The sequence below is a fragment of the Macrobrachium rosenbergii genome, chromosome 47, assembly GCF_040412425.1.
Source record: "Macrobrachium rosenbergii isolate ZJJX-2024 chromosome 47, ASM4041242v1, whole genome shotgun sequence".
NCBI classification, from domain to species: Eukaryota; Metazoa; Arthropoda; class Malacostraca; order Decapoda; family Palaemonidae; genus Macrobrachium; species Macrobrachium rosenbergii.
Genome location: NC_089787.1, coordinates 24,275,783 through 24,303,232, shown reverse-complemented (window position 1 = coordinate 24,303,232; position 27,450 = coordinate 24,275,783). Strand labels below are relative to the sequence as shown.

At 36.2% G+C, this 27,450-nt stretch overlaps 2 protein-coding genes across 8 annotated transcripts; one reads left to right on the top strand and one right to left on the bottom strand.

Moving 5' to 3' along the window:
• Positions 1–994: 994 nt before the first annotated feature.
• On the top strand, positions 995–8,715 carry Vha55 (V-type proton ATPase subunit Vha55). Of its 2 annotated transcripts, none has more exons than XM_067090276.1 (8): positions 995–1,098; positions 2,989–3,216; positions 3,941–4,112; positions 4,558–4,648; positions 5,389–5,575; positions 5,910–6,098; positions 6,752–6,902; positions 7,351–8,715. In XM_067090276.1, the coding sequence occupies exons 2-8, from the start codon at positions 2,992–2,994 to the stop codon at positions 7,803–7,805; spliced, it is 1,470 nt and encodes a 489-aa protein (XP_066946377.1). In that variant the 5' UTR covers positions 995–1,098; positions 2,989–2,991; the 3' UTR covers positions 7,806–8,715. The 2 variants fall into 2 exon arrangements, with proteins under 2 accessions (XP_066946377.1, XP_066946378.1); XM_067090277.1 differs by having other exon boundaries at positions 1,042–1,180.
• A 1,133-nt stretch (positions 8,716–9,848) lies between these two features.
• LOC136830665 (protein regulator of cytokinesis 1-like) lies at positions 9,849–27,155 on the bottom strand. 6 transcript variants are annotated; one of them, XM_067090273.1, is made up of 15 exons: positions 27,025–27,155; positions 24,606–24,756; positions 23,955–24,053; positions 23,658–23,801; positions 22,516–22,629; positions 21,890–22,069; positions 21,459–21,596; positions 20,417–20,564; positions 19,336–19,445; positions 18,773–18,883; positions 18,242–18,400; positions 17,791–17,931; positions 16,083–16,184; positions 14,464–14,535; positions 9,849–13,060 (listed from the first exon to the last, which is right to left on the bottom strand). In XM_067090273.1, the coding sequence occupies exons 2-14, from the start codon at positions 24,741–24,743 to the stop codon at positions 14,467–14,469; spliced, it is 1,653 nt and encodes a 550-aa protein (XP_066946374.1). In that variant the 5' UTR covers positions 24,744–24,756; positions 27,025–27,155; the 3' UTR covers positions 9,849–13,060; positions 14,464–14,466. The 6 variants fall into 6 exon arrangements, with proteins under 6 accessions (XP_066946374.1, XP_066946375.1, XP_066946370.1 ...); XM_067090274.1 differs by having other exon boundaries at positions 26,949–27,100; XM_067090269.1 differs by lacking the exon at positions 14,464–14,535.
• Positions 27,156–27,450: the final 295 nt, after the last annotated feature.

Genomic DNA, 27,450 nt, shown 5'->3' with positions numbered 1-27,450 from the left:
CTGGCAGCTCAGTTGTTCAATGAGCGTCCATGCTAATGTTTTGCTGACAATAAAATACTTCTTTGAAACCCAATATAAAATTGCATTTCCTCAGCTGAGTATTTTACAGAGGGAAGTACAACAGCGCTCCAAAGCAATGGAGATAACCAAATGGGATGAATTTAGAGGCAGAAAATTAGACGTGAAATTGATATCGCAATGTGCTGAAATATATGAAAATTTTATATTTGTTGGCCCAGGTATATACAGCCAACAAAAAAAGCGTATTTTAAGATTCGAATTATTTAATAGCATTTATAGCTTTATAGATAATGTAACTTCATTTTTACTATCATCTAAACAATGAAATGAGAGATTCGTTCCATATACGAATCGAAAAGACCCGACTAAAACTTTTGATTCTGATATGGAACGCGGAAGCAAGTGTTGCCATTGCTAGGGGAATGTCCCTGATATAAGCATCCCGTGATCAACCTAGGGAAAAAAGATTTTGACTCAAGATATCATAACAAATAGACAGCATCTATGAAACCGTGTAGGGATATTAAGGAGAATTAATTTCATGATAAGTATAACACGAAATAAAAACATAAGGGATAAAGGGGAAGTCACCAATATATTGGAAATGGGGGCCATCCTTCCATTTGAAGAAAGAGTAATGAAACTAGGGCCCTTATAGACCATATAATGTCTTTGGGAAAAAGATGCTATTAGAGTCATCATATATCGCCCTCAATCTGTATCATATTTAATAAGACTCATATATTCTAGAGCAGATCTGTACGACTGCTGTCCTTAACACAGTGAAATTTGACTACCGTCGTTACAGTACTTTGTCGGTCCTTACTAGAAGAAAAAATTATTATGCAACCCAGCCTGAAGTAACAATACTATTCTATTATGAAAAAAGAACAGATAAAATTAACCGAATGAGGTGCATTCATGGTAAAATAGGGATAAAACAATCACATGACTGGGGGAAGTTTAGGGAAAATCCCTGAAATAATCTGGCAACACTGGCGATCATTGATCAGCTGACATCACATGACAGTAGGAGCAGCGGCAGTTGTTTTGTGTCTGTAATCGGTGACCGTATAGGTGAGTATTGTCCCCAATTCGAGTGTTTTATGGTGTACAGTGAACGTCAGTTGTCCCTGTTCATTTTTACACTATAAAGGAAGTAAGTGGCGTCACCTCTTCGATGTATTTTGCTTTTGATAGTAAAGTACTTCCAGGGTGCTTTAACTTTTGTAAATAATCTTAGGATTTCTCGTCATATTCTCTATGCAAAGCTACCTTAGGGTAGCTGAAGGGTGCCCGATGCCCAGATCTTCATTTGAGTATATTAAACTAAGTTATTGTAACGAAACTACATCTGAAGGCTTACTACTTGTTTCATCATTAAACTTAAATTTTTAAAACTACGGTAAGCCAACAGTTAGGTTAGGCTAGGGCCTCCATGAACTGTACGGTAGGTCAAGCTAGCCTAATATTTCGTAAAATATTTCATTATTAATTTAAATCAACATGAACAGAGGCAATCCTTATTTTTGGTAGGATAGGCTTGCCATTTTTCAGAGAGGTAGGCTTCTTTTAAATATTTGAATATAATCAAGATTAAAATTCAGGCTGTCACAAATGGTTTTAGGTCAACTGCATAAATTTTAATTTAAAGAGTGAGAATAACTTGGTTGTGAATGGCATGAAACTATTGTAAATCCCTGGTAAGTCATAGTTGTGGATGTGTATGACTGATGCTCTAGCATCGACTGTCAAAGAGGCATAATAGCATGGTCTGTCATATAGTGTAGTAATTCCATTGTTTATGAGATTTATGTAATATCATTACTTTTTGCATTTTGAATATGTATTGAAGTAAGGAACGTGTGTACGATGTCTATTGTATTTCACCAGTGGGAGGGGTCTTTGCACTAATAAAGCTAAGTCCAGACGATGCATTTTTTCATTCAATTTTTGACATGCCTTTGATGCATTCGACAGAGCACCTAGCGCATGCGTTTTTTCTCAGAAATCAGCGAGGCATGCGACAACGCAAGGCTTCCCACCGGTGATGGGAATCGTGCATGTTTTTGTGTGATTTTTTACTGTGAAAGCTATTGTGTAGTAAAATCCAATTGCCATGTCACTTGACAGCAAAGAATTAACTTTAATTTTATTGAAGATTACCAAAATCACAAGGTGCTTTGGAAATCTGATTTAGAAGGCTATTCCAACAAGTTACTCAGAGGAGATGCCCTTCAAAAACTTAGTGAAAAATTTGTAACAGATGTCACAATGTAAATCTTGCAAAATGTTTTTGTTCTGTTTAAAATATTCCTTCATCCATAATCTTTTTGCTGTTTCTTTCATCTCTGCTAAAAACATTAATAATTAAGTAAGCGGCACAAACTCCCACACAAACAAGTGGTTCCACCAACATCACTGCAACTAATAATAGCAATGTGTGGACAGTAAGAGGCATGCGTTTACATTCCTTATTCGTCTTTCAACTTTCACATTTGATTTTAATCCAAAAGGCATGCTCTTAGCGCTTGGAAAAACGCATCGTCTGGACTTACCTTAAGAGTGGTGTTCCAGTCTCCTATATTTGAGTCTTACTTTGCAAGGAAGGTAGGTATGGTTTCCCAGTTTTAAAATTGATCTTCAATATTTGTCAGAAAAAGTGAAACTTCCCACATGAATCAGCCTATTCTTCCTTACCATTCCAAAAACTGTCTCATTGATACTACAAGGTAGGTAGGATTGTAAGTCAGAATATACTTTAAGTCTTTTGATTATTAGTATGCTTAAATTTACAATTGTTTGTTTATTCTAACAGGTGTTCAGATCAATTTCTTTATCATAAAAAGTGTACATTGTAGTGAAAAAGACCTTGGCAGACTTTTGCTTTTATATACAGAAGATGATAATGACCTACTCTTCATCGTCATGCATTACAGGTTTTAACATTTTCTTATTTTCTTCCAGAAAATGACAAGCTTGGGGAATTTCCAGCATGTGGCTGCAGTGCAGCGCGATTACATTGCGCAGCCACGTCTGTGTTACAAAACTGTCACCGGTGTAAATGGTCCTCTGGTTATTCTTGATGATGTAAAGTTTCCAAAATTTGCTGAGATTGTAAACTTACATCTGGCTGATGGCACAGAAAGAAAGGGTCAGGTGCTGGAAGTTAGTGGCTCCAAAGCTGTTGTCCAGGTGAGATAGTCTATTGAACTCTCAGGGTCATCCTAATGCCTAGCCCTTCCTTGCCTTGAAAAGGTTAGAAGTAACTGATTAGATTTTGTAAAGCAAGTGCTCATTGAAATAATTGAAATGTCTGATTTTTTTTTTAGATATGAAACCCTGTAAGATAGATGCATTAAGTGTCAAAATATTGTATGAAATTTAAATGAAAAGAATGCAATATTTTTCAAGTTATGTCACTTTGTTTTCTTTCTGTAGTGTTGTGAAGTGATATTTAAGACTAAAAATAAAAGTAAGATTATTTCATCTTGTTGGCTTTACCAGTAGTTTGTGTACTATAGCACAGTTTTTAAAGTAAAATAATACAATTTTTCCCATCAAAATTATGGGACTGTAATTAATGTAGTGAGTATACAGTATTATAATTTGATGATGATAAACGACACCTTTTCTAGTTAAAATGTAGAAAAAGTCTTTCGAAATCAAAATCCAGTGTAAGGCAAAGTTCATTTTCTTATTGCTAGAAACTGGTACACAAGAAGCCTTGGTTACTATATTGCTGTATTGCAACTAAACAATCACAGCAGTATAGCAAGTGAAGGGGGAATCATAGTGCTATGTACATCGTATTTATATGGGGTATTAATTCATTCCATTGTCTCGCATGTTCCTAACATTCGTACAGTACTGGTGAAGACTCGCAATACACTGACATGAAATGACCATTTATTTTCAGGTGTTCGAAGGGACTTCTGGTGTTGATGCAAAGCACACAGTATGTGAGTTCACTGGCGACATTTTAAGAACACCTGTGTCTGAAGACATGTTGGGTCGTGTTTTCAACGGTTCCGGTAAGCCCATCGATCAGGGCCCATCTGTGCTAGCTGAGGATTTCTTGGACATTCAAGGCAAGTTTTGTGTGTCTGCTGAAATATTTCTTTATACAGTTGTATGTGTCTGGAAATTGTAGTTATTGAGGAGTTTTCCCAGTTTTTCTCATGTGATTTGGTTTCCTTTCGAAGAATTTTTCATTTGTTGAAGATAAAAGTTGCTAGTTCTCTTAATGATGTTGATTAAAAAGAGAGCATTTGGTTTTGCACTATTCTGTGAGTTGAACTTAGTGTTATTATTTTTATTATTATTCAGAAGATAACATTTGATTTTGCATGACTCTTGAGTTGAACTCTGTATTACTGTTAATAGACTAGCAAGCCGTATTCACAAACTGGACAACTGGAACTAAGAAGTACCCGTGCTTCTTTTTATTTTTACCTTCAAAAGAGTATAGAGATCCCTCTCACTCTCAGGTGGTAAGAATGTTACCACAGTTTAATATAATATTTTGTCTTGCAGGTCAACCCATCAACCCCTGGTCCCGTACTTATCCAGAAGAGATGATTCAGACTGGTATTTCTTCCATCGATGTGATGAATTCCATTGCTCGGTAAGCTGTTTAATATGCCTATATATCCTGTAGGGGGGTAGTGCCAGCAGCGCACATTACATGGTGCACTGTAAGCATTACTTGAGATTCTTTGCGGCATTCCTTTGACCCCTGGCTGCAACCTCTTCATTCCTTTTTCGAACCTGTGTTCATATTCTCTTTCTTTCATCTGACTTTCCACCGTCTCCGACAATTGTTTCATAGTGCAAAAATACGAGGTTTTCCTCCTGTTACACCTTTCAAACCTTACTGTCCGTTTCCCTTTCAGTGCTGAATGGCCTCATAGGTCCCAGGGCTTGGCCTTGGGCGTAAATTCTGTATTTCAATTCCAATATGCCTGTACAGTATATGAAAATATATTGTAAAAGTACAGTAGTTGATGTGGAATCTTTCCCCTCTTATTTCTGTTTAATATTATAGTACATCAAATGTGTTATTGGCATCACCTTCTTAGTTTGCAAAAAATCAGACTCGTAAACAGATGCAGATGAAATGATTCAGGAACTAGAAATATTTTTAAGAGCATTTTTTGGTCAGTTATTTTCAACACTTTTCTCCAGTTACCATATTTTCTTCTGGGACTCTCTTCATAAGGAGCCTAGAGTACTGTACTAATTCATTCAAGTCAATTTCCCTTGCTCATATTTACATACCGTGGAGTTTTGTCGAAAGGTAAGATGCTTAGAAAGAATTGCCAAGATATATGAGTCACTGAATGATTTTTTGCCCCCTTCCCACAGAGGTCAGAAGATTCCTATCTTCTCAGCTGCTGGTCTACCCCACAATGAAATTGCAGCTCAGATTTGTCGTCAGGCCGGTTTGGTCAGGCTTCCAACAAAGAGCGTGTTGGACGACCACAAAGACAACTTTGCCATCGTGTTTGCTGCTATGGGTGTTAATATGGAGACTGCTCGATTCTTCAAGCAGGTATGGATTGTTTTGACTGTTAAGGAGAGATTTCATCCAGTATCTAAACTTGAGTTTGTATTTTCCATATAAGAATTGTGGCTTATTAAAAGAGTTAGCATCAGTTTACAAAAATAACTATTAGAATATTGATTGCAAAATATCAGTGCATTGGATGTAATAGATTTTTGTTGTCATGAGATATAGGAATACATTTTAAATTTACATAAGTTAATCAATAGTATAACTGTTGAGAGATTCAGATTTTAATAACATGCCTAGCATATGAAACTTTTGATGGCTGTCATTGGAAATTATTAGAAATGGCAATCCTATTTTTAACCTTATTTTCCAGGACTTCGAAGAAAACGGTTCTATGGAGAATGTGTGCCTCTTCTTGAACTTGGCCAACGATCCCACAATTGAACGTATCATCACTCCTCGACTTGCCCTGACGACTGCAGAATATCTTGCCTACCAGTGTGAGAAACACGTTCTCATCATCCTGACTGATATGTCCTCATATGCAGAAGCTTTGCGAGAGGTAAGTTCAAGGTTGAGTTTATCCAAGCAAACAATGCTAGGAATGCTATAATATTTAAAGAGTAACTCAGGGTTGACACATTGGAATCTGAGACAAAAGTCTGTAAAGTCCTGGAGAACAAGAGCAGTGTTATACATACATTAATATTATTAATTCTAGTATTTATAAGACAAGAAAATGCAGAGCTGAAACAGTTGCCAAGGAGTAAATAAGAGAAATGGTTTTACAGTATATTAACTTATAGTATACAAGGAATTCAAACTTATGATGCAAGACAAAAAAAATTGTGATGCATAGTTTTTACTGATAAATTGCACATATTGGATAGCGTAAATCCGGCAGTGGTAAAAAAATGTATATGTTTTGTGTGTTCATAAAGTATTACCTTGCAGTTCCTTTTTCATGATAGGTGGTATACAAAAATTCTGAATAGTACTGATAAGATTGTTGTGTCCAATAAGTCTTGAAGACATTTCTTTATTAATGTAGTATGTTTGGTGCTAACTTTAGCAGCTCATGTTTGGTTTCCTTATGACACCAGAATTCTGCTTTAAATAAAATTAGTCATTAAACATCCAAATGTAGTAACTATTGAAAGAATGGATGAGGTACGGTTTTTAGTGACTGTTTAACGAATGTTTGACCTTTCACAGGTATCAGCTGCTCGTGAAGAGGTGCCAGGTAGACGTGGTTTCCCAGGTTACATGTACACCGATTTGGCCACCATTTACGAACGTGCCGGTCGAGTAGAAGGAAGACAAGGGTCCATCACACAGATTCCTATTTTGACTATGCCTAACGATGGTAATTACTGCCTCAGCATGTTACCGTTACTGTATGAGAATAGGATTTTTGCAAGATTATTAGTAATTGTTTTTCAGTTTGTAGTAAATTTATACTATGCAGTCCTTGATCTTAAGGAATGAACCTACAGTACAGTTAACTAAACACAAGGGCCTACAGTATCCAGATGTCTTCAGGTAAACTACAGTACTGTACTTACTTTACTTCAAAACTGTTTTAGTAAATCCCACATGGAGCTGTTAAGTAATCCCAAGTTAAACAAGAAAGGGAATACAGTAATATAATCTCATTGCTCAAACATTTACTTGAAATTATTACCAGTAGATTAAGCATTTGCTTAGCCTCTATTAATAATATGCACATAATTTTTTTTTTAATATTTAATTGAAAAGAGGTAGGCTCAGCTAAATTGTGGTAGCATTCAGTTATATATTTTATTCACTTTCAGACATCACCCATCCTATTCCCGATCTTACGGGCTACATTACCGAGGGCCAGATTTACGTCGACCGTCAGCTGCACAACAGACAGATTTACCCACCCGTAAACGTGCTGCCATCTTTGTCTCGACTGATGAAATCTGCTATCGGCGACGGCATGACAAGGAAAGACCACTCCGATGTGTCCAACCAGCTGTATGCCTGCTACGCCATAGGCAAAGATCTCCAGGCCATGAAGGCCGTCGTGGGTGAGGAGGCTCTGACGGCCGATGACTTGTTGTACTTGGAGTTCCTCGCCAAGTTTGAGAAAACTTTCATTTCGCAGGGTCCTTACATGAAGCGCACCATCTTCGAATCTTTGGACATCGGCTGGCAGCTGCTGCGTATCTTCCCCAAAGAGATGCTCAAACGTATCCCAGCCTCGACTCTTGCCGAATTCTATCCCAGAGACAGACCGCAGTAGACATACAAGCGCTGCACATTGTTGTTGTAATTTTTTTTTTCCGAACCTGTTAACTGGTTGTATGTCAGTTGTCAGCTTGATCTGGAGTCGTATCCTTGGTGCATAGACGCAACACAAGTCACTTATAAATAAACCTAAAGGCATAATTACAAAGTGGTTCATTTTTAGGTGTGGCATGTCCATAGCTAGATCGTATGTACTGAGATGTTCAAATCTGCTGTGCGTTTTTAAGTAGTCCATTACCATTTCCACCATAATACTAATTGTAGACTTTATCCGAGGTTTCGTACGTGATTTGACGCTGGATGCAAAATCTAAGCCTGTAATATATATGAATTTAGATCATTGCAGCTTCAGAGTACTAAACCCCGGTGTAATTATGACAGGTCAGTGATATTTTTTCACATACCACCTTCAGTATTAAGAATAGCTGTCCTTAAACTGAGCTCCAGCCACTAAAATTTAAGTCTTTAGAAGTAAATTATGGGAAATGAGTATAATGGTAATGGGACGTTTACATTTTTCACCACATCTTGTATCCGAGTTTTTAAGCAGGTTGTAGTCTGTGCATTGAAATATTTGCTGATTAGCACAAGTCTTGAATTATGGTGCAGTTGTACATAAAATATTCATCGACTACAGGTGTTGTGAGCATAATAAAGACAAATGTGTCATATGCTTATTTAAAGTAGAGTCAGGATAGAGGTTACAGTAATGTTACATTCCAAGGACTTGTGCCAACTGCTCCATTTTCTTTTGAGGTTACTGTATACTTTTCCTTATTGTATAGTATTTTCTTTGTTGGTAAATTGTATAGTATTTGGAGGAAATGTATTTTGTTTGGTGTATGTAATAGTGTAAAGTTATGAACAGTTGACTCATTCATGGTCAATAAAAATGTGAAAACTGACTTTTCCATTTACCTCCCCTGGTTTAACTTTTCAAAGTTGTTATACATTGGTGAACTGCGCGCCTTGTTTGATAATGAAGTCGACTCATACCACGAGGATGTGGAGAGTCCAAATTTCTTTCAATACCTTTCGTAGTAAATACTCAAGTAGAGGATTAAAAGGTGCTGTTTGTGACATTCATTGCAATACATTTAGAAGGAATCCCCCTCCAAGTTCTGATTGTTACAGTATAGGTGTTTTATTATGAATGGATCTTCAATCTGTTAAAAACTAGGATACTGTAATGTATAGTGTGTCAGTGGACCACCTGGGAATGAAGAGAATATTCTATTGCCAGTATTAATTATTTAATGAGTCATTACAAGTGCTGGAACCACAATCTACTTTTAAGTGTAGAAAAATTACCACAGACTGGGTAAACAAGCCTGTCACGAAAGTGGCGAATAACTGAAGTCATAAGGTACGGAAATGTAACTTGGTCTGGAAACGTAAAAATAAAAAAAAATTTCTACAAGCTTCAAAATAAATGCAATACAGTACCACTGCGCAGAAAATTAAATTCTATATAACATCTCTACAACCCATTTTCACTAAATTGCAGATTCTCCATTTTCAATTCACCAAACTGAAATAAACTTTTAAGCTGTAATTTTAATATTTAATCTTCATTATTAATGAAAACAAATCCTTCAGGCCAGCCTTGTTAGCTCAGTGGTCTGGTAAAACTACAGTATAATTATAATGAGGGAATCCACATACAGCCTTTGCTATTATCTAGTATTCTGTGAAAGTCTTACTGTAAAAGGCAGCTATATGAAAACTATGTCTTCATTCTAGCTACTCCATCATGAAACAGTATTCTGTGCAAGTCTTACTGTAAAAGGCACCCATATGGAAACAATGTCTTCATTCTAGCTGCTCCATCATGAAACAACCCAACCAATTAGGCACTGATGGGAACTTGACCACCGTCATTGATACTTTGCTTTTCATAGAATTACTGCAAACCATTAATGCTTTGAATGGAACTAAATCCTATGGTAAAAGTTCAGGACAAAAACACCTTAAAAAAAACCCTTCCCTTCAAGTTGATGCAAAATCACTTCCACTTCTACAATAAAGAAAACAGATGTTAGTGGACAATATTAGTTTTATTTTGGTTACAAAAAATACAAATATGATTAGAGTTTAAAGCTCAAACAGGAAAAGTTATAAATATATACGACAATTGCAGCTGCTTAACATGTATCCGGACCTGCTAAACTGTAATTTGTACAATAAATGGGAATTATTTGGCATGCTGCCCCTCCTAGTTGTCACACCAAAACTATACTCCAGAAATTACTGTAGAGGAAATGGAATGAATTTCAGGAGGAAAAGTACTCAAAGAAAAAGCATTCAAGAGAAAACACAGGACAAAATACCTAACAAATCCACACTCTTCAATGACCATGAATATGGGCCAATCCAAACACATGTACATTGTTATAATTATACACTAGCTATAAATCTTGAAAGTTCAACAAACTTTTAAGGTGAATAAAATTTTATGTACAATGAAGCTATTTACACGATAAATAGTTACTGTAAAAAGCAGAACATGTTACCTAGAAAGTTTAAAACTTTACATCGAAATTTTCCCTGCCAATGACTGTTTTTAAAAAGACCCAGGATACAAGGGCTATTGCTAAAGAAAAATTTACTGTACTTTTTGCTTAACAGAGGATTTAACACATAATATGATACCTGACAAACAAAATTAGAAAGGAAAATCTACAACAAATAAAAAACGACATCCGGAATGCTACCATCAATGCTCAGAAGCAGCCCCAGAACTAAGGATCATGATTCTTTTTCCTAAATGAATTAAAGCAAACATCTTTGCTGGGCCAAGATTAGGATCCTACCCTCTCACAAGGGACACTTTAGACAGCATATATATTAGCCCATAAGGTCTTTTCCAGGACCCTCTGCAAGCACTCACAAAGGCTTTTATAGTTCTTTAAATCACTTTTCCCAGGGACATGGGAAAAGTAAGTCTTTTAACCAATATCATTCAAATTCTATAAAGGCCTTTTATAAGCTCCAAAGCTTTCACACTTTTCAGTGTTTCTTTATTGATTTTTTTTACTAACATTTAGAAATTTAAATATATACAGCTTTAACAGAAGATCAGTACACAAAATGTACATCATTTTTACACGTCAAAACCAAAACTTATTAGTCATCACTACCAAATCATTTTGCTTCAAGAACCAATATTCATTACCCACTTTTCTCCTTTGAAAATTTTGTGAAATCACATCCACATAACTGAAATCATGTTTGTCACAATTAATTCTGTGACTTGGTTTAACAGATGTATTAAAAGTAAGGTCTTTGCAGAAAAGTTGCCTTCAGTTCCTACTGCTTAAACTATTATCATTATCTACCTAAATATTCCACCTTCGATTGATTTACTTTACTACAATCTTGAAAACTCTTAATGTACTTGAGCCTTAGGCCTCGACTGCAGATAATGTTAAATCAGTGGTGTGATGAAACTATTAATACATAATAATAATAATTTTGAACTTTGGCCTTGCCATGACAACTCTCTCTCTAAACATTTCTAGCCAAACTTCTAAGTACAGTAGTATCACATGTACATCTCTCACCTCCCAAATTGCATATCTAAAAATAAAGTATACAAGAGTTACTATCCACAGTAAAAATCTTCCACTGCTAAAAATTTATAAGAAATACTACAATGAGTTCTGAACAGGACTTATGAGTTAAAAAGCAAGAAAGAAATCCTATATACATTATTTACATAGTTTCTAAATTAACACATGTAGTCACAAGATCCTTCATGTACTTATAATTTTCCCCACAAACCCAAACATTTTCTTGAACACCCATCTTTTCTAGCCTTCCTGAATCAAGACACTAATGCAACACTTTACAATGGTCCCTAGACATCAGGTTCACATTATCTATTATCCAGTCACTGTGTCTCATACACAACAAAAACCAGATTGTCTTCTCAACATGACATACTCAACTACTTGTTTTTCCAATCCAATTGTTGACTACAGACAAAGAAATGGGCAGTGAGAAAGATTAACAATATTATAAGCTTAACATTGACCCAAATTTTTGAAGCAGATTGTCACAGACTTGCAACCTTTGCAAATGCAGTTTGTACATTTTTCTATCTTATGACCAGTAGTCAGGAATGTAACCAAGTCTAGGTCAAGGGCTATTTGTACATCCTAAAACATGAGAAACATCAAGGACAGTTTATCAAGCCTGAAAGAAATTCACTATAGTATACTTGTAAAAGATATATTCAGTGATATATAAGCTGTTAGAACTAACCTATGTTATCGAATAGATAACTAACACTTTAATTATATGTGACCACCGAAAAGCATTCAGCATTAAGAAAGGAAGGGCGCTAAAATCCCCCAAAACAATTGTACAATATGGCTGAAGACCTGATTTTCTCACTATATTTGGCCAACATATTTGCATATTATAGCAATCCCACATGGGATTCAGTATCCTGAAAATAAAAAAAAATCCCTCTAATACAGGCACGTCAAACATGCAGCCCTTTGCAAGCATACTTGCGGCCCTCGCAAAGGATACTGTAATTTGGTCATCTAATGGCCAAAATTGCAGTTTTTATAATTTAAACTGCACAAAAGTGTGTCGTTCACAGAAAAAGGCATGTTTTTTTTTTATTCATAATGTTTTACACTTGGAAATAGTCTACCACCTTTTAATCGATTTTAAAAGCACAAATGACTTCAATTAGTTGTGTGTGGCCCTCATGACAACATGAATGTGACCCATATGATCCCTGGGGGACCCTCAGTTTGACATGCCTGCTCTAATAATCATACTAGAGTCTAAAATATTAGCTATGTCCTAAAACCTTGTGCTAGGCTAGATTAGGAAGGTCAATTTATGCCATTTGCTGGGAGTAGAGCTCTGTCTGGTTCTAGAGTGAGGAGATTTGAATAACGGTGATGCTCCTGGGGAGAAATTTACTCTCGAGAGGTTTCTTGATTTACCTAAACTGGATGGGGAGTATGGAATGCGAGATGACGTCATAGCCTTTGATGACCGTCTGGCTGAACGAGTCCCACTCAGACGAGGGGAACGACGAGTAGGGGCTCTCGGTAGGGTCTTGGGAGAGCAACGTGTGGAGACTCTTGGCATAGTCTTGGGAGTTTTTGGAAGACCCGGTGGGAGACGATGTGGGGACTGTCGATAAATTGATGTTGAGGGCTTGTGGCTACCACTGACAGATGAACTTCTAATGTTATCCTTCTGACTTCGACGGTGTATGCCCTCCTAAAAATAAAATGCATACTGTGTTTAAAAATCTACATGCAATATGCAACAGTGCAAATGAATATAAACTAGGATACCCTGCCTAAAATGCCTATAGTATAAAACATATTTCTTAAAGCACAACACAGAAATTTATAAGGAATTACAGTATAAGGAATGTACCCTCAAGCACTGCAACTTAAACCTAAGACTTGGTACTTTCAATTTCTCTGGTTTGAATCAAGCTACCTCATTCTCTCTTCACTTCACTGACCCTATTCTGCTTTAGGAAGTAAAGCTCACTGTCCAGACTAATTAAACTAGTTTCCCACCCTACAAATGTGCTGCTTTTAAAAAGAGATGCCTCAAAGTAAGGTTAAACTAAGAAACTCTAGCCTCTTTTAAAAATGTAGCAGCATTTTCTTAACATAATGGTATCTAACTACATCAGTCTGACATAGAAAAAACTTGGTTATAACTCTATGAGTGGCAAAATATGAGAAAGTCAAGGTCAGCTATACCATAAAATTAAAGGATTCATAAGACATACACCATCAACAGAATACTGCACCGTACTACTTAAGTACCCATAATCCCTCCTACATTCATCATAAAACATACCTATATATATTATAGGTTTTACAAGACAACTTAGGTTGCCTTGCATTCAAAAAGAATTTTATAATCAACATTACAGTGATTTAACCAGACAATGGAGTTACATCTCTAGACCCCTACGTTCTTACGTGAGTGGGGAAAACTGAAGACGAGAATGGAAGCACCCAGACGGAACGGTCGAGATTAAGACAGAGAGCGATGCAGGTAAGGTACAAATTATAGTGCATCCCTACAGGGAGATGGAAATGAAACTGATGCCAAATTCGCAAAGAGAAGCTGTCTCGCTACGTAATCTCCTCTGCGAGAGCACATGATTTACAGTTAATGTAATAATTTTCTAGGTTCCATACCTATTATTTGTATAAGCAAAGAAGGTGGCTCATGACTACAGAATAAACAGGAATCATGAGACATTAAAAGTAATACATGCTCTTAACTCCTCACTTTCTACAATCTTGTACTTTTAGCTACAGTATTCTCCATATAAACTACACAGGGTATTTAGCTATTCTCCATATATATACTTCATACATACTCTAAAGACATTTCCCATTGAATTTTAATTTTCACATTTTTTATGATGGCTATTATGATGTATATGTGTGTACAAAGAATGAAACTGCAATTGTAACCCATCACCCAGAGAACATACAAAATAACCGGGAATTACTCAAAACTAAACTCAAAACCAGCAAAACTTTCTTTCTACATTGAAAACATTTTTCTACCAAAAAGTGGCCCCAATGCTACTTGCTAAATTACTACACACACCAAAATAATTGTGTTACGACGGTATAATAACAAACCAATTAAATGAGGCCAAGAAATGGCCCTCTCAAATTTGGAGTGCTGCAGGTCCTCCGTGCATTTGCACTCGACTGAAAATATGCAATGAGATCAGATTTACATGAAATGGTGCCATCTTCTGAAACACAAATATATTTCAAACAATTAAAGCAAATAGTAATTCTTGTGGCAGTTGTTACGTCTCTCTGAAATCAACTTAATTTCAAAACAAATAAAGACAGTTTTCTCAGAGGATTGCATATTTTACTGGTTTATTCACATGAAGTTCCAAACTAATGTGTCCCCTCACAAGATTCTGTTCTTGGTACCCAAAGGCCCAACCAATTACGTGATAATTTACCATGACTATGCCCTGTATAAGTCTACCCATCCAATGCTTGCATGGTCTACCACGGGTCATTTTGTTCCATTGGACCCCAGCAGCATTGCTTTCTGTCATATAATTTTCATCCATCTTTTCACAATGTCTTCCAACAACACTATCACATTACTTGATGAAATCATATCCAAATTTCACCCTCCATTCTTAAACAAACATTTCATTCCAGTCTTACGAGTGTCTAGAGGTGTGACTACATTGTCGGTTGAACTACTTTATACAAAATAGGGAGCCATACAAATCTGAATGCGCCACAGGGTCTATAGAGATTATGTACCTAGTTTGTAACAGCAGACTTGTCCAGGTCCATTACGGAATCCTTCCAAGCCATGCTATATGTTTCTAAGTATAAAATTTTTTTTAGATTTTCCCACGTTTCACACCACTTCCTGATTTCCGTGGACGACAGTGGCGAAGTCAGCACTGTCCACCTCATCCTCGGATGAAGAAAGTTCCTCTAACTCGCCTCTCTTTGCCTCTTCAACATCTTCAATTCAACCACTGTCAACTCCTCGTCGTGTTCGTCAATCAGTTTGATTGTCTTTCTTCTTTAGAACGGTACAAACCATCGACATAGATCCGCCATATTCTCGAGCTAAGTCCAACATGCGTGTGCCAGCTTCATGCTTGGCAATCATTTCTTTCTTAACTTCAACAGTTAAATACTCCTTTTTCTTCATCACTTCCTTAACAGGCTTCTTCTTCTGTGTGGCATTGCTATTCCCAATTATTAATCACAATATAATTGCAAAAATATGATGCGATAAAGTTATGGAAAGTCTCAGCCACAATTACAAACACAAACATAAGGTACGATTTAGACTAGCGCAGATCAACGAGTTTGTGTCAGGGCACACGAGGCAAATGAGGTCGATTAAGGACTTCTCAGAACCTACTTTGACATTTTAAAAAAGAGAACCATCATCCCATTTATTTTATTGCCTGCCCACTAGGTATCCCTCCATCCCTACATCCACATGGCTCTCCCCATATAATCCAGGACCAAAGGGATCCCGTCTCTCCCCCCAACAATCCCAGCCGGCCTCGCGCAAAATTCCACCAAACAGCTTGTAGTTAGTTAGAATTTTTAGCTCATACATAGAAACAATTTTTCGAAAATTTTACTTCGTATAACGAAAATACAAATAACGAATCATTCATATGCTGAGGAACCACTGTATACCCTGTGTTGATTGAAGACTAAACATCACTGAGCAATTAAAAAAAATATATACTTACAGCAAAATGAGAATATGTAGATACCTCACTGCTGTTGTGTCCTTCCCTGACAGAATTTTGGTTCCTCTCTCGCAGAGCCATCCTAGTTGTGTTTTTTGACTTCTGGGGATAAAAATACATACAAATTAAAAAATGACTTGCAGAACACTTTTCAGAAACATTCCCTGTACACCTGATGATTCCTTAAATCAGTATCTCAGAAATGCCTTTAAATCAATGATTTTTATTGACTTTTAGACTTCACATACTTGGATCATATGTTACTGACTTCCACATAAAAATGCTATTCCAACACTTTGGGACTGAAACATTAAGAGATGACATAACATCAACAAATAACACTGTCCATTAAATTTTATTTTCATGTGCCACTTCAAATAACAGTCAAACAAACTATCAGGAATAGCAAAAGTTGCATGAATCTAATCAATACATAGCAATTTCATAAAGGGGGATAAAATGCAAGTAGTGAAAATAATTATGAATAGCAGTAACATAAACAATATTGGTCTCATCATACAAGTGCACAGTGCGTTACCTAGTTAACAACATTTCCTTTATGGTTAAGACAATTATTAGTCAGGGACAATTAAAAACTGAATTATAAGAATCCACAGAGATTATCGTTTGTATCATATTAACCTTTCAACTTTCATCCGTGGTAAACCGCATCTTGGCACCCTAATCAACTTAACATGTGCCAGGTAAATATCTAGGATGTCCAGATGATCAGCAAAATCTGAGGCTCGTCTAACATGCACTTGGACGTTACAAAATTTTTATGCCGCTTTTATATTCTCATAAATTCTACTTACTCATTTCCATCTCAATAGCTTCTTATGCCAATCACTGTTTTGTATTTACCATTTATCTTTCTTATTTTTATGTCTACCTTTCTTATATGCCTATTCCATTCCTTCCTCTTATCAATGCATCAAGAGAGGGCAATACAGAAAGTTGGAAAGTGGGGTGAAAGGGGGATGGGGAGACCGTGGTATTGTTTGGCTATAATTCTGAAGGCCACTATAAGCATACAGGAAGTATTCGGGTGGAAAAATGATTGTATATTTACCTGACACCCGTTAAAATGACAGCAGTCCAAATCTATACCTAATAGCGCAGATAAAATACGCACTATGCATGTATGTACTAAACAGTTAAAGAGCTTAATAACTGATGTAAATAGACATTATAATAAGTATATCACTAGCATTTGTTACGATAATTTTCCCGTTTTAGGTTAGGCAAGTAATAAGTCATCACTGACTTGCTGAACAGAAGCACCAATATGCAGTAAAAGTGCCTCGGTATAGAACTTCTCAGATCCCAAGCTCCTTTATCCCTCACACCATTGGACTGTGGAACAGCCCTGAAGATGCTATGCAATTGGAACTTCAAAAGTTAAAATGAAATTGCAATGCATTACTACCCAAAAACTACTCTCCTTGCATTTTAATACGTTTTTATCTATTTATTAATTTATATTTTCTTTTTGATAAGTGGCATCTCTTCTTTCTGTATTTCCCTTTACTTCCTCTTACTTCTTCCTAAATGAACACCATATTCTTTGGAGCTTGAATTTCAAGTCAATGGCCCCTGCGGGCTTGTTCTCCATGAAAAGTTTCATCTTCTGAATAATAATAATAATCTCTCCTACCAACACTTGTCTTAATCAAACCTAGAAACTATATAAAAAAGAAAATTTTACCGTGCTCAAGGGATGATCTTCGCTAACACGCTGTAATTTTGACGTCCTCAATGTGTCGTTGGATGGCAGTCGCCTCTTCACAGCAGGTGGCCTTGTCCCCATTCGACTCTCGTAATTAAGCTTGATGACTCGCTCGGTTTGCTAGAGATATGTGAATCAGCATGAAAATGGTGCAGGAAACTTGAACAACTGACAGATCAGCAAAGAATAGACCTTTGCCATTTCTAACAAGTCATGCCTATAAATTTATTTAGATAAGTTTCTTTATAATTTAATTTTTTCTCACTAGATCAACATTTAATACTGATTAATCATACAGTGCACTATCCCCCTATGGGGTGTTATCACTCTGTCAAAGCTACTACACGAAACGCTAAAGAATTTCTCTCGTCAATGGGACAGCTACATTGCACTGTATAGGGAAGGTAAAATTAAAATAAAAAATACCCACCTTTTTCTTCTTTTCATTCTCCTTCCTTTCACGATACTGCCACCATTCATTGTCGATGTAATCTCCAATGTTCATGCCCATTACTTCAAAATTCTTGCCGTGAGCTGCCTCCCAACTTAAAATCATGGTGGTGAGCTCTTTTTCGATCAGTGGTAAATCCTGGTAATAGAGATTATGAAAAAAAAAAAGTGTTTAGATGTAAAATTGTCCATCTCACATGGATAACAGCAAAAACACAAACATAAAAACTTATAACTGTGAAGTGGGCTGAGCACACAAACACCGGCAAATTGTTGGAAATAAGAATAGCCCTTTGCAAGAGTAATCTAACATGAAACAGACAATCATGGTAATGAAAGTGAGGATTAACAGACATCAATAAACAGCATAAACTCCTGTCCAGGTTTGCAATAGCAAAACTACCACAAACTCACAGCTCTAACAAAATCACACTTCCATGTAAGTGATCCATACCAACAGATGGTTTAGGAATGTCTCTTCACTACGGCAAAACAAGACAACTGTACTTACTTTTTTTACAGTTTTTCTTTCCTTTTCTTCCCTGAGCAATGCTCCGCCTCTGTTACCGTATCTATTGGGATCGTTCGCTCGCTCCTCAAGATCAACAAACTTCTCCCACAACTGGAAATGAGAGTGGTAAATAAAACAATTGAAAATTGTAAAGCTCTAAAGTAACACAATTTCGTTACAATAGAAACTGTACTCGCAATTTAACAATGCTTCCAAATCAATGGAATCTTCCAATATACTAATCCTTCAAATTACAATTCTTATGATAATCATTACTCAATAGTAGAACCACATCACTACTCCAAATTTGTAGAATTCCACAAGCTATATTCATCCTTAGACAAAAAACACAGATATAAGTAAAAGTTACAACAGCAATGTATGAAAAGTAACACAACAACAAACAATGCTTGAAAGAGAGAGAGAGAGAGAGAGAGAGAGAGAGAGAGAGAGAGAGAGAGAGAGAGAGAGAGAGAGAGAGAGAGAGAGAGAGAGAGCAGAAAACCTAAGAAAAACAAAATGGACCATACATATCCTTGATTAAATTTATCAAAGAATATTACCTCCTTTCTCTGCTCAATCTTGTCGAATATGGCTATGTTGTCATAATAGTACTTGGTCAGCTTGCGAACCTGCTGTTCGTGCGATTCCAAAACTTTTTCGGAATATTCGTCTGTTGAAGAGATGGAAAGGGTAATAACAATTAATAACAGAACTTGAATTTAAAACTAATTATCTATTTATTTATTAATTTTTTCTCTTCTAATAACTGATCTCTTTTTTTCTGTATTTCCTAAGACCTTCTGTTACTTCTTTCAATGGCCCTGTGGAGCTTGTTCCATGTGAACAGGGTTCATCATCTGAATAATATATTATCAAATACTGAACAAAATGGTGATTACAATATACACTACAGTGTACATACATCACTCAGCTGCATCATAACCATACGATTAACACAATTGCTACATTAATAAGGTATGCTACTGAGAGAAGACTTAAATACTTGTGCTTAAGCTGACAGAGTTAGTTTTGATCAAGTCGTTTTCAAGTGAAGAAGTGTATAAGCAAAGTATAATGGAGCCAGAGAAAGGGATTGAAGATTCTAACTACAATGTTTAAGGAGTAAACAAAGTTAGTAACATTAATGGAGAAATTATGCATCAAATTTCATGACAATGAAGAGTACATAAAAATAAGAGAATGCAATGTTATACCAGACGTCTACACAAGAGTCTACTCATTTTCATTCAAGGACCAATGGGATGAGTAACCAAAGAATAAATGATACAGAGGGGATAATGTGAATGACAGGACACAAGAGCAAGGAAAGAGACAAATTACTAAAATCGTATGCAGAGGGGCGTGGGAAGATCTCATGAAATTTCTAACCTAAAGATTTGCAAATGATTAAGATTTTACCATACCAGATTCAAAATCCTAAATTTCTCTCTCTCAACCCTGGCCATTACAACCTAAATATTAACTAGCAACACAAATACAGAAGTACAGGAAATGACTGGGATGTGTCAAGAGATACTGCACAAAAACAAAATCCCTAGAGATTTCATCAATATCATAAAAATATCCATCACATAAACTCCTTATGAAAACAGTCCAAAACAACGACAGGACATTCAGTACCTGAGATATAATCTGTGAAGTTGTTTCTCTCTTCTTCACTGATGTAACATTTCTCCCAATAATCCTCAATCTCACGGCGCATTTTGTTGATGCATTTGGATAAATTCTGTTGCTGTTTCACCTTCAGACGCCCGAGTTCTTCACGAAGCTGTGAAGTACAATTTTCAACAACAAAATTAAATAAAATTATAGATTACAGTCCTCTAGGCTTTCAAACAATAATGGCAAGTACAGAAAACAACAAAGTACACAAGTATCTACAAACTTATCCTTATAATTATTACTAGTGGTTTTACCCGATCACAGTCTTCTCCAGGTTCATTACAATGGCCAAGGAATTTGCTCTTTCATGAGCTGAGAAAACTGGCACAGGACAAAGTTAAAAAGGAATAGACCAAAGAAAGCTTATGAAAAGAAGGGAGAAAGCAACACAGTTATTACCAATGGCACACCGCAAGAACCTGAAATACTGCCAACAACAAAGTGGAGTGGTACCCTCAATTCCTGCCCTTAGAATAGAGGTTGCTTGGACCTTGTGGATTTTAACAATTAAATGCACTGATTCTATGAAGATATTCTTGTCCTTTTTAAAAACATTCACATTGCTGGCCTTTTGCGGCAGTATATTAAAACACAATCAGTATAATCATAACCAGGAATATCTGACTAAATGTCTTGCACTTTGCGGTTTTGGTCGATTTTAGCTGGGGTATTCCAGCAGCATTTTTAAAAATTTCCCACTGGTATCAGAAGTGTTCCTTTTCCAGTGGGCTCTAAGCACTTATTTTACTTTGTACTGTAATGCATAAATGAGGATTATCCTTTAGTGTAACCTCATCACATTGTTAATCCTGCAACTTGTACAAAACTAGCTCCAAAATACAATTCTCTTGGGATATTAAATCTTGTATATTTGTCAGCTCAGTACTGTTTATTAATACTAAACAATTTAGAAGCATCTATCATTCTATAGAAATAAGAAAAGTTCCTCAGAAATCTAAACTACATGGCCTAATATGACGAGAAAAAGTATTCTGAATACCTTTGTCATTGTAGACGGGGCATGGCCTTCAACACTTGCCAAAAAATCATTACGTTCCTGCTCCTCAACTTCCAACTGATCCCAAAGACGTTGTATCTGATTTTTTAAGTCCATGCTCTCTTCCCGATTTTGTTCCAACTGTAAAATACAATGGCCATCTTGTTAGATAAAGAAATAATGCATAGAAATAATACATTTCCCATTACCTTCAGTCATTTCTTTCAAATGAACACCATATTCTTGGAAGCTTGAATTTCAAGTCAATGGCCCCTGCGGGTTTGTTCCAGATGAATAGGGTTCATCTCCTGAATAACAGTAAAATAGTAAAAACATATTAATCAATAAATCAGTGTCACTTCAGAAAACTATTTTATACCAATTTGAGGACTTTGTAACCACACAGTGAACTTGGTGTTTCTCTCAGTACCTACCTTTTGTTCCAAGTCTGCTTTCATCTCCTTCATTTTCTGAAGATTTCGCTGGCTCAGCACAAAGTACTCCATGCCTGCTAATATGTCAAATTCAAAAGTACAGTTTGGCTTGTGTTCCAGGGCCTCATGTAACTCTGATATTCTACTCTGGAGATGCTGAAAATTCTTTTCCCGATTCACCTGCAAATGACATGCGAAGCGCAAATAGTTACAAAATCAATAAAAAAATAATGGACCTATGTGCTGGAGCCGCTCAGAGCATATTTTGACTAAGAAACTTTCAACACTTTAAGGCATTTGACACAAACCCTCACATACTCCATTTGTTAATAAATAAAAATATTTCTAATCAATTGTTGAAAACTTCACAACTGAATCTCGAATATTTGACCGAAGGCCAAACCATTAAAAAAACGCTTGACAAGCTCAAAAGTCCTACTTTCTACAAATTGTACAATTTTAACTGTACTAGCAATCCTACTGATGAGAAGATTGCCTTGAACAGTAAAGAAAATACAATTTTACATTACAGATAAACATTTTGAATTCTAAGAAAACACTATTCTATCTTACATGCAACCTCAATTAGAATACTGTAGAATAAAAAGATTAAATACAAAGCCAACCTTTTCTTGTTCCAACGTCCGTATTCTTCTTTCCAAGTGTTCAATATCATCTAGTGCTGGAACTCTTGAATTAGGAGTTTCTAATGGTTCTTCTACCAGCCTTTTACACAGCTCCTATAATAAAGTAAAAATTCTGTGACTCAACATTCTAACAGCATAATCCACAATAACATATAAGCTAAGAAACTTTATCACTAAGATATTCTGATAGTGTTGGTGAGTAAATGAATAAACTTATCACATCCCCTCTGCAATCAAATCAGTGGGTTACCTCATTAAACACTAATTACATATCTTAAAGGGACTGGCAAAAGCAATCAACTGACCAAACATATTTAGATACCAACAAAAACATGGTGACAACATATAGACTTCCTTAGGCGACAAAAGGTATACAGGTAAATGTATGAATATTCCTAAGAGCACATAAATGTATATTCTCAAGAGCACAGAGACTAATCAAGAATGTGATACCTGGAATAAAACTGCAAGTGTGTGGCACCAAAAATGGTAAAAATTATCATACGAAAAAGGAGATACCTGTCTCATACATCTGTGGTGTTGAATACCACTTTATTACAAGGGTAATAAAAGGCAGATGCCCTAGCAATGGGGACAGCGATGAAGGAGCGCAAGGTTTACTTGGTGTTGACAATCAAACAAAAAGGACAAGGCACTGAAAGTGATCACATCAAGACACCAACAACATAAACACAACCAAGATTCTGGCAATCCAAAAGAATGTACAGAAGAAAGAGATGTTTGGTAACTGGGTAAGTAAATGGTGTCAGAAAACTGGCAGAAAATTTCATTCGAAAGGATGCGAAGAAGATAAGTCTGGTAACTTGGGGTGTGAATGCTGTAAGAAAACTGTGACAGGAAATATAATATTGTATTACAGTATTTCTCAAAGGTAACAGATAGCATCACAAGAGGTGCTCAAGTGTGCAAGTTTAAATGAAGCCGCTAGGCTATGGACCAGTTGAGAGGATAATAAAAAAATGAGCAACAACATACTAACTGAACTAAAAACAGATTGCTGGACTGCTGGTACAATAAATCAGAATACAACATTAGTAAATATATTCAGCCACAACAACACAACAGTCCCATTTTATTTACTTTCGTAAAGTTTGCTTTACCTCCTCAACAATTTGTAATTCCTTCAGACGGGCAGTTCGTTTTCTCACTTCTTTCATCAGTGTCTCAACGTTCTTCCGCAGAAAGTTCTCCAGGTCCAACAAACTAAAGTTCTCGGCTGGTTCAGCAATTCTGGTGTGTAGGTCCTGTTCAGTTTGTAAAAATGATTCAGATATTTTTCAGTTATCTAAAAAAAAAAATACACGAAAAAGCACATCATATTTCAATGAAGCATATTGCACTTTATTTTAGTGAAGCACATTGCAAAATAACACAACTGCTCATACATCAAAACTCACTTTATTCAGATTGTAAAACTGCTGCCCTAATCTTGCAATGTCTGACTTCATCTTCTTCTTGAACTGTTTTTCTTTTTCAACCATGCTTTGTAAAAGAACCTGTAATAAAAAAATTGACAGGAGTTCAGCTAGGTATTCTCAAGCATCCAAAGGGTTATGTAGCTACGTAAAGGTATCCCAGAAAACTAATGTACCATATTAATCACAATTATTACTGACCAAACTGTAACCAGTAGGGAAGCCCAGTACAAGGTACACGTAAAGATATCAATCATTGATGTGAATTTTGATTAATATACAAGATCTTCGTGCAGCTATCTCCTTTAGAGAAAAATTAAAATGCTGTGAATAAGCTGTCAAAGAAGTAATTACATAAAACAAGATCAATATCATAGAGAAACCAAGTAAGTCATAACCAGTATGCAAACTAATTAGTCATTTGAGCATCCTCAACAAAACTGCGCTTGCAATGTTCAAATGATTAAACCACATAGTTAAGATCAATCCACCATTTGGTAAGAAGTGGAACAAAACATCCAGAAAAATGTGAAATACAGAATGTCACCCAGGCAAGAATATTACATGATGGAGCATGAAATACATATCCCAGAACCTCTATGACAAAAATTAATTTGAAAGAACCCTTCTCACCTTTAATTCTTCGTTAACATGGTTCACTCGAACCTCACGATGTTCTGGATCGAAGCCAATTTCATCCCATATTAACTGCAACTGTTGGGACGTTTTCCTGTATTCTGTTATGAGAGCCTCTTCATGTGAACTCTCCATTTTGAAGGTTTACCTGGAAACAAACAATAAAATTTTCAATACTTGAGTTACAGACACCTTCCTACTTACAAACGAGTTACGTTCTGGACAGCCATTTGCATGCTGAATTGTTTGTAAGTTGGTTACTGTATTCTTCAATCCTATTGAAGTACATTATGATATAAAATCAATACAGTGCTCTATGTTTTTTTATCCTAAAATATGATACACTGTACATACAGTGCTGTTTGTAAAGAATGGGTGTGCAAGACAAAATCTGAATTTAAGGGTGGCAAAGGAAGTGCTCTGAACACAATTTGTTCGTATCTCTGAATGTTTGTCAGTTGAATGTTCGTTAAGTAGGGTGGTATCTGTACTGCATCGTATTATATAAGCAACTTTTAACACTAGGGTATCAAACATACTTGGCCAGTAAGTGACTCGCCAATTATACCAGTATAAGGTGAGAGGCAGAACACTTCTGCACTACAAATAGGTCACTTGCATCATCATAGTGACACCCCAGCTGTTAACTACCACCATTAGCTTAACTTTAATATAATATTCAACTTGGTGTACTGTATGAGGTAGATTACTGAATAATAGTCAACTTGTATGACCAAAGTACTTCCGAAATTCGCTGCACACAATACAGCCAATGAATAGTGTTAACACAAGACTAGCTACAGAGGGAAAAACTACAGAATACTACTGCGTCCCTCTGGTTTTGGCAATTACCAGTTTACGTGCAAAATGGGAGTCATGGTTAATAAGGGCCTCTTGAAGATGAATGTAAAAACATACACAAAAGCCAGTAAATATTTTAGTTGGCAACTGATGGGAATCAGGCCACAGAAGCAGTCTGCAATTTTACCACAGAGGGATTAGTTACTCGAGCCAAGATGCACTTCAAAATGTTTAAATGTACAAGGAACAGTCACATATCATTTGTGAGAATCTGAGAAATCTACTGCAATAATGAGAAATTTTATGTTTTTGTTTTTAAGTTCATCTCTGAGGGGATGGTACTAAACATAGGGGATGCCCCGCAGGACACTGTGTTTAGTACCAGCCACTCAGGAATGAAACTGACAAACAAAAGAAAGCAAATTTCTCATCATCTTGGTAAATTTCAAAATTATCTCAACTGCACATTATATAAACCCTTTTCCAAAGTCTTCAGTCAAAATATATTATATTAATACTAATAAATGATAGTTTCGTGCAGCCGTCTCAGTTACATTTACATCAAAATATTTAAGAGGTATTTTCAGAAGAGATTAGACTTTATTCTCAGTGTCAGCTTGTGATAGTGTGGTTTTGGCAGTAAAATAACGTCAGTGGGCTAGTCACTACTTGAATGTGGATAATTTGCTCATTCATTTTTAAAATACAGTTTAGGCTATCAATAGATAAAAAATTAATGTGGATTACCTATGTGAGGTTAGGCAAACCTTGGCCTACAAGCCTACAAAAATAGTAAAATTTTATAAGTTGCCAATAAGATTCCAGCCAGCCATTTTGGCATGAAAAACAATTTTTGGTTTTTCATGCAAAAATGGCCAGGAAATGAGAGGGCACTAAAAGGACCTAAAAATACCAACCTCACGTAACCTAGGGGTGTTTACTGGTTACAATTTTGATTTTCTATTTATCATCTGCACATAGTGTTTATGGGATCCAAAATAACGAAAATGAAGAGCTTTTAAAAAATGTACAATTTCATATCATGTATTGGCAACTTATAAAATACCCAGAAAATGGCATAGGGTATTATTACCTATATAACCTAAGCAGGACAAGATTAGGCTAGTTTAAGGTCTATGGCGAGTCTCGTTCGTCGTTTTAAACCAGCGTAGGTCAGGCTAGTAAGGAACAGACTAACCAGCAGGCTTAAGTAATAATAGCCTGTTCGGGACCTAACGTAGATTATAAACAAATGGCCTAACGGTAGGCATACGCTACTTGAACAGGCCTAGTTTAAAGCAGTAAGATAAATAGGACCAAAAGGCGTGTACGAGTATTCTTTCTCCAAAAAATTATACGTTTTAATAAAATCGTAAGCCATTGCTATTTCTTAAACCGGAAATAATAATTAAACGTCTTTCTCCAACATAAAAAAAACAAACGCCTTTCCTGCCCAACTGACACCAGCAGGCCTAAGAAAGACAACACACCAAAACAAACTCATAAAACGCCGTTTTACGCCTAAAATAATGAACTTACAATGACACCTAACGACTCGCAATGCAACGCAAAGCAAGTACACCATTCCAGAGCGAAAACAAACGCCAATACAAACCATAAACACAAATATTTCACTAAAATACGACCGGACACAACGCCCTCCTTGTTTCAAAACGTGCTTACATCTGAAACCGGCGGCGCTGATTGGAGGAAAGTTTTCTGACGTCACCGAGAGCAAAGGAAGGCGTGACTGCCAGAGGTACAAGGCAAGCTCTTCTTCTTGCGAATTTCGAATTTCTACGGACGCCTGGCAACTAACAAAGAAATGCTTTGTTAGTGTTAAAATAAGTTCTCGTTGCGTTGAGGTCTCTATTTATCTTCTATTCCCTACTATCTGTTTTTATTTTATTTGTTCTATCAGAGAGAATCTTTTTGTTTGTTAGTATACTTTTTTGATAACTTTGAATTCGGTGTTACTACCCAACTCTGAGTATTCAGGCAATTTTACTTGAATTCCTCTACTTATACTCGAATCTTTTTC

What these genes read in the sequence shown, in the direction of transcription:
- Vha55 (XM_067090276.1), top strand. Translation starts at nt 2,992, where the DNA reads ATGACAAGCTTGGGGAATTTCCAGCATGTGGCTGCAGTGCAGCGCGAT. An exon ending in GCTCCAAAGCTGTTGTCCAG is followed by an intron (nt 3,217 to 3,940) that starts GTGAGATAGTCT and finishes ATTTATTTTCAG; the next exon opens with GTGTTCGAAGGGACTTCTGG. An exon ending in GTGATGAATTCCATTGCTCG is followed by an intron (nt 4,649 to 5,388) that starts GTAAGCTGTTTA and finishes CCCTTCCCACAG; the next exon opens with AGGTCAGAAGATTCCTATCT.
- LOC136830665 (XM_067090269.1), bottom strand. Translation starts at nt 24,743, where the DNA reads ATGGAGAGTTCACATGAAGAGGCTCTCATAACAGAATACAGGAAAACG. An exon ending in AAGATCATCCCTTGAGCACG is followed by an intron (nt 16,185 to 17,790) that starts GTAAAATTTTCT and finishes TTTTATCCCCAG; the next exon opens with AAGTCAAAAAACACAACTAG. An exon ending in CTACATATTCTCATTTTGCT is followed by an intron (nt 13,061 to 16,082) that starts GTAAGTATATAT and finishes TTTTATTTTTAG; the next exon opens with GAGGGCATACACCGTCGAAG.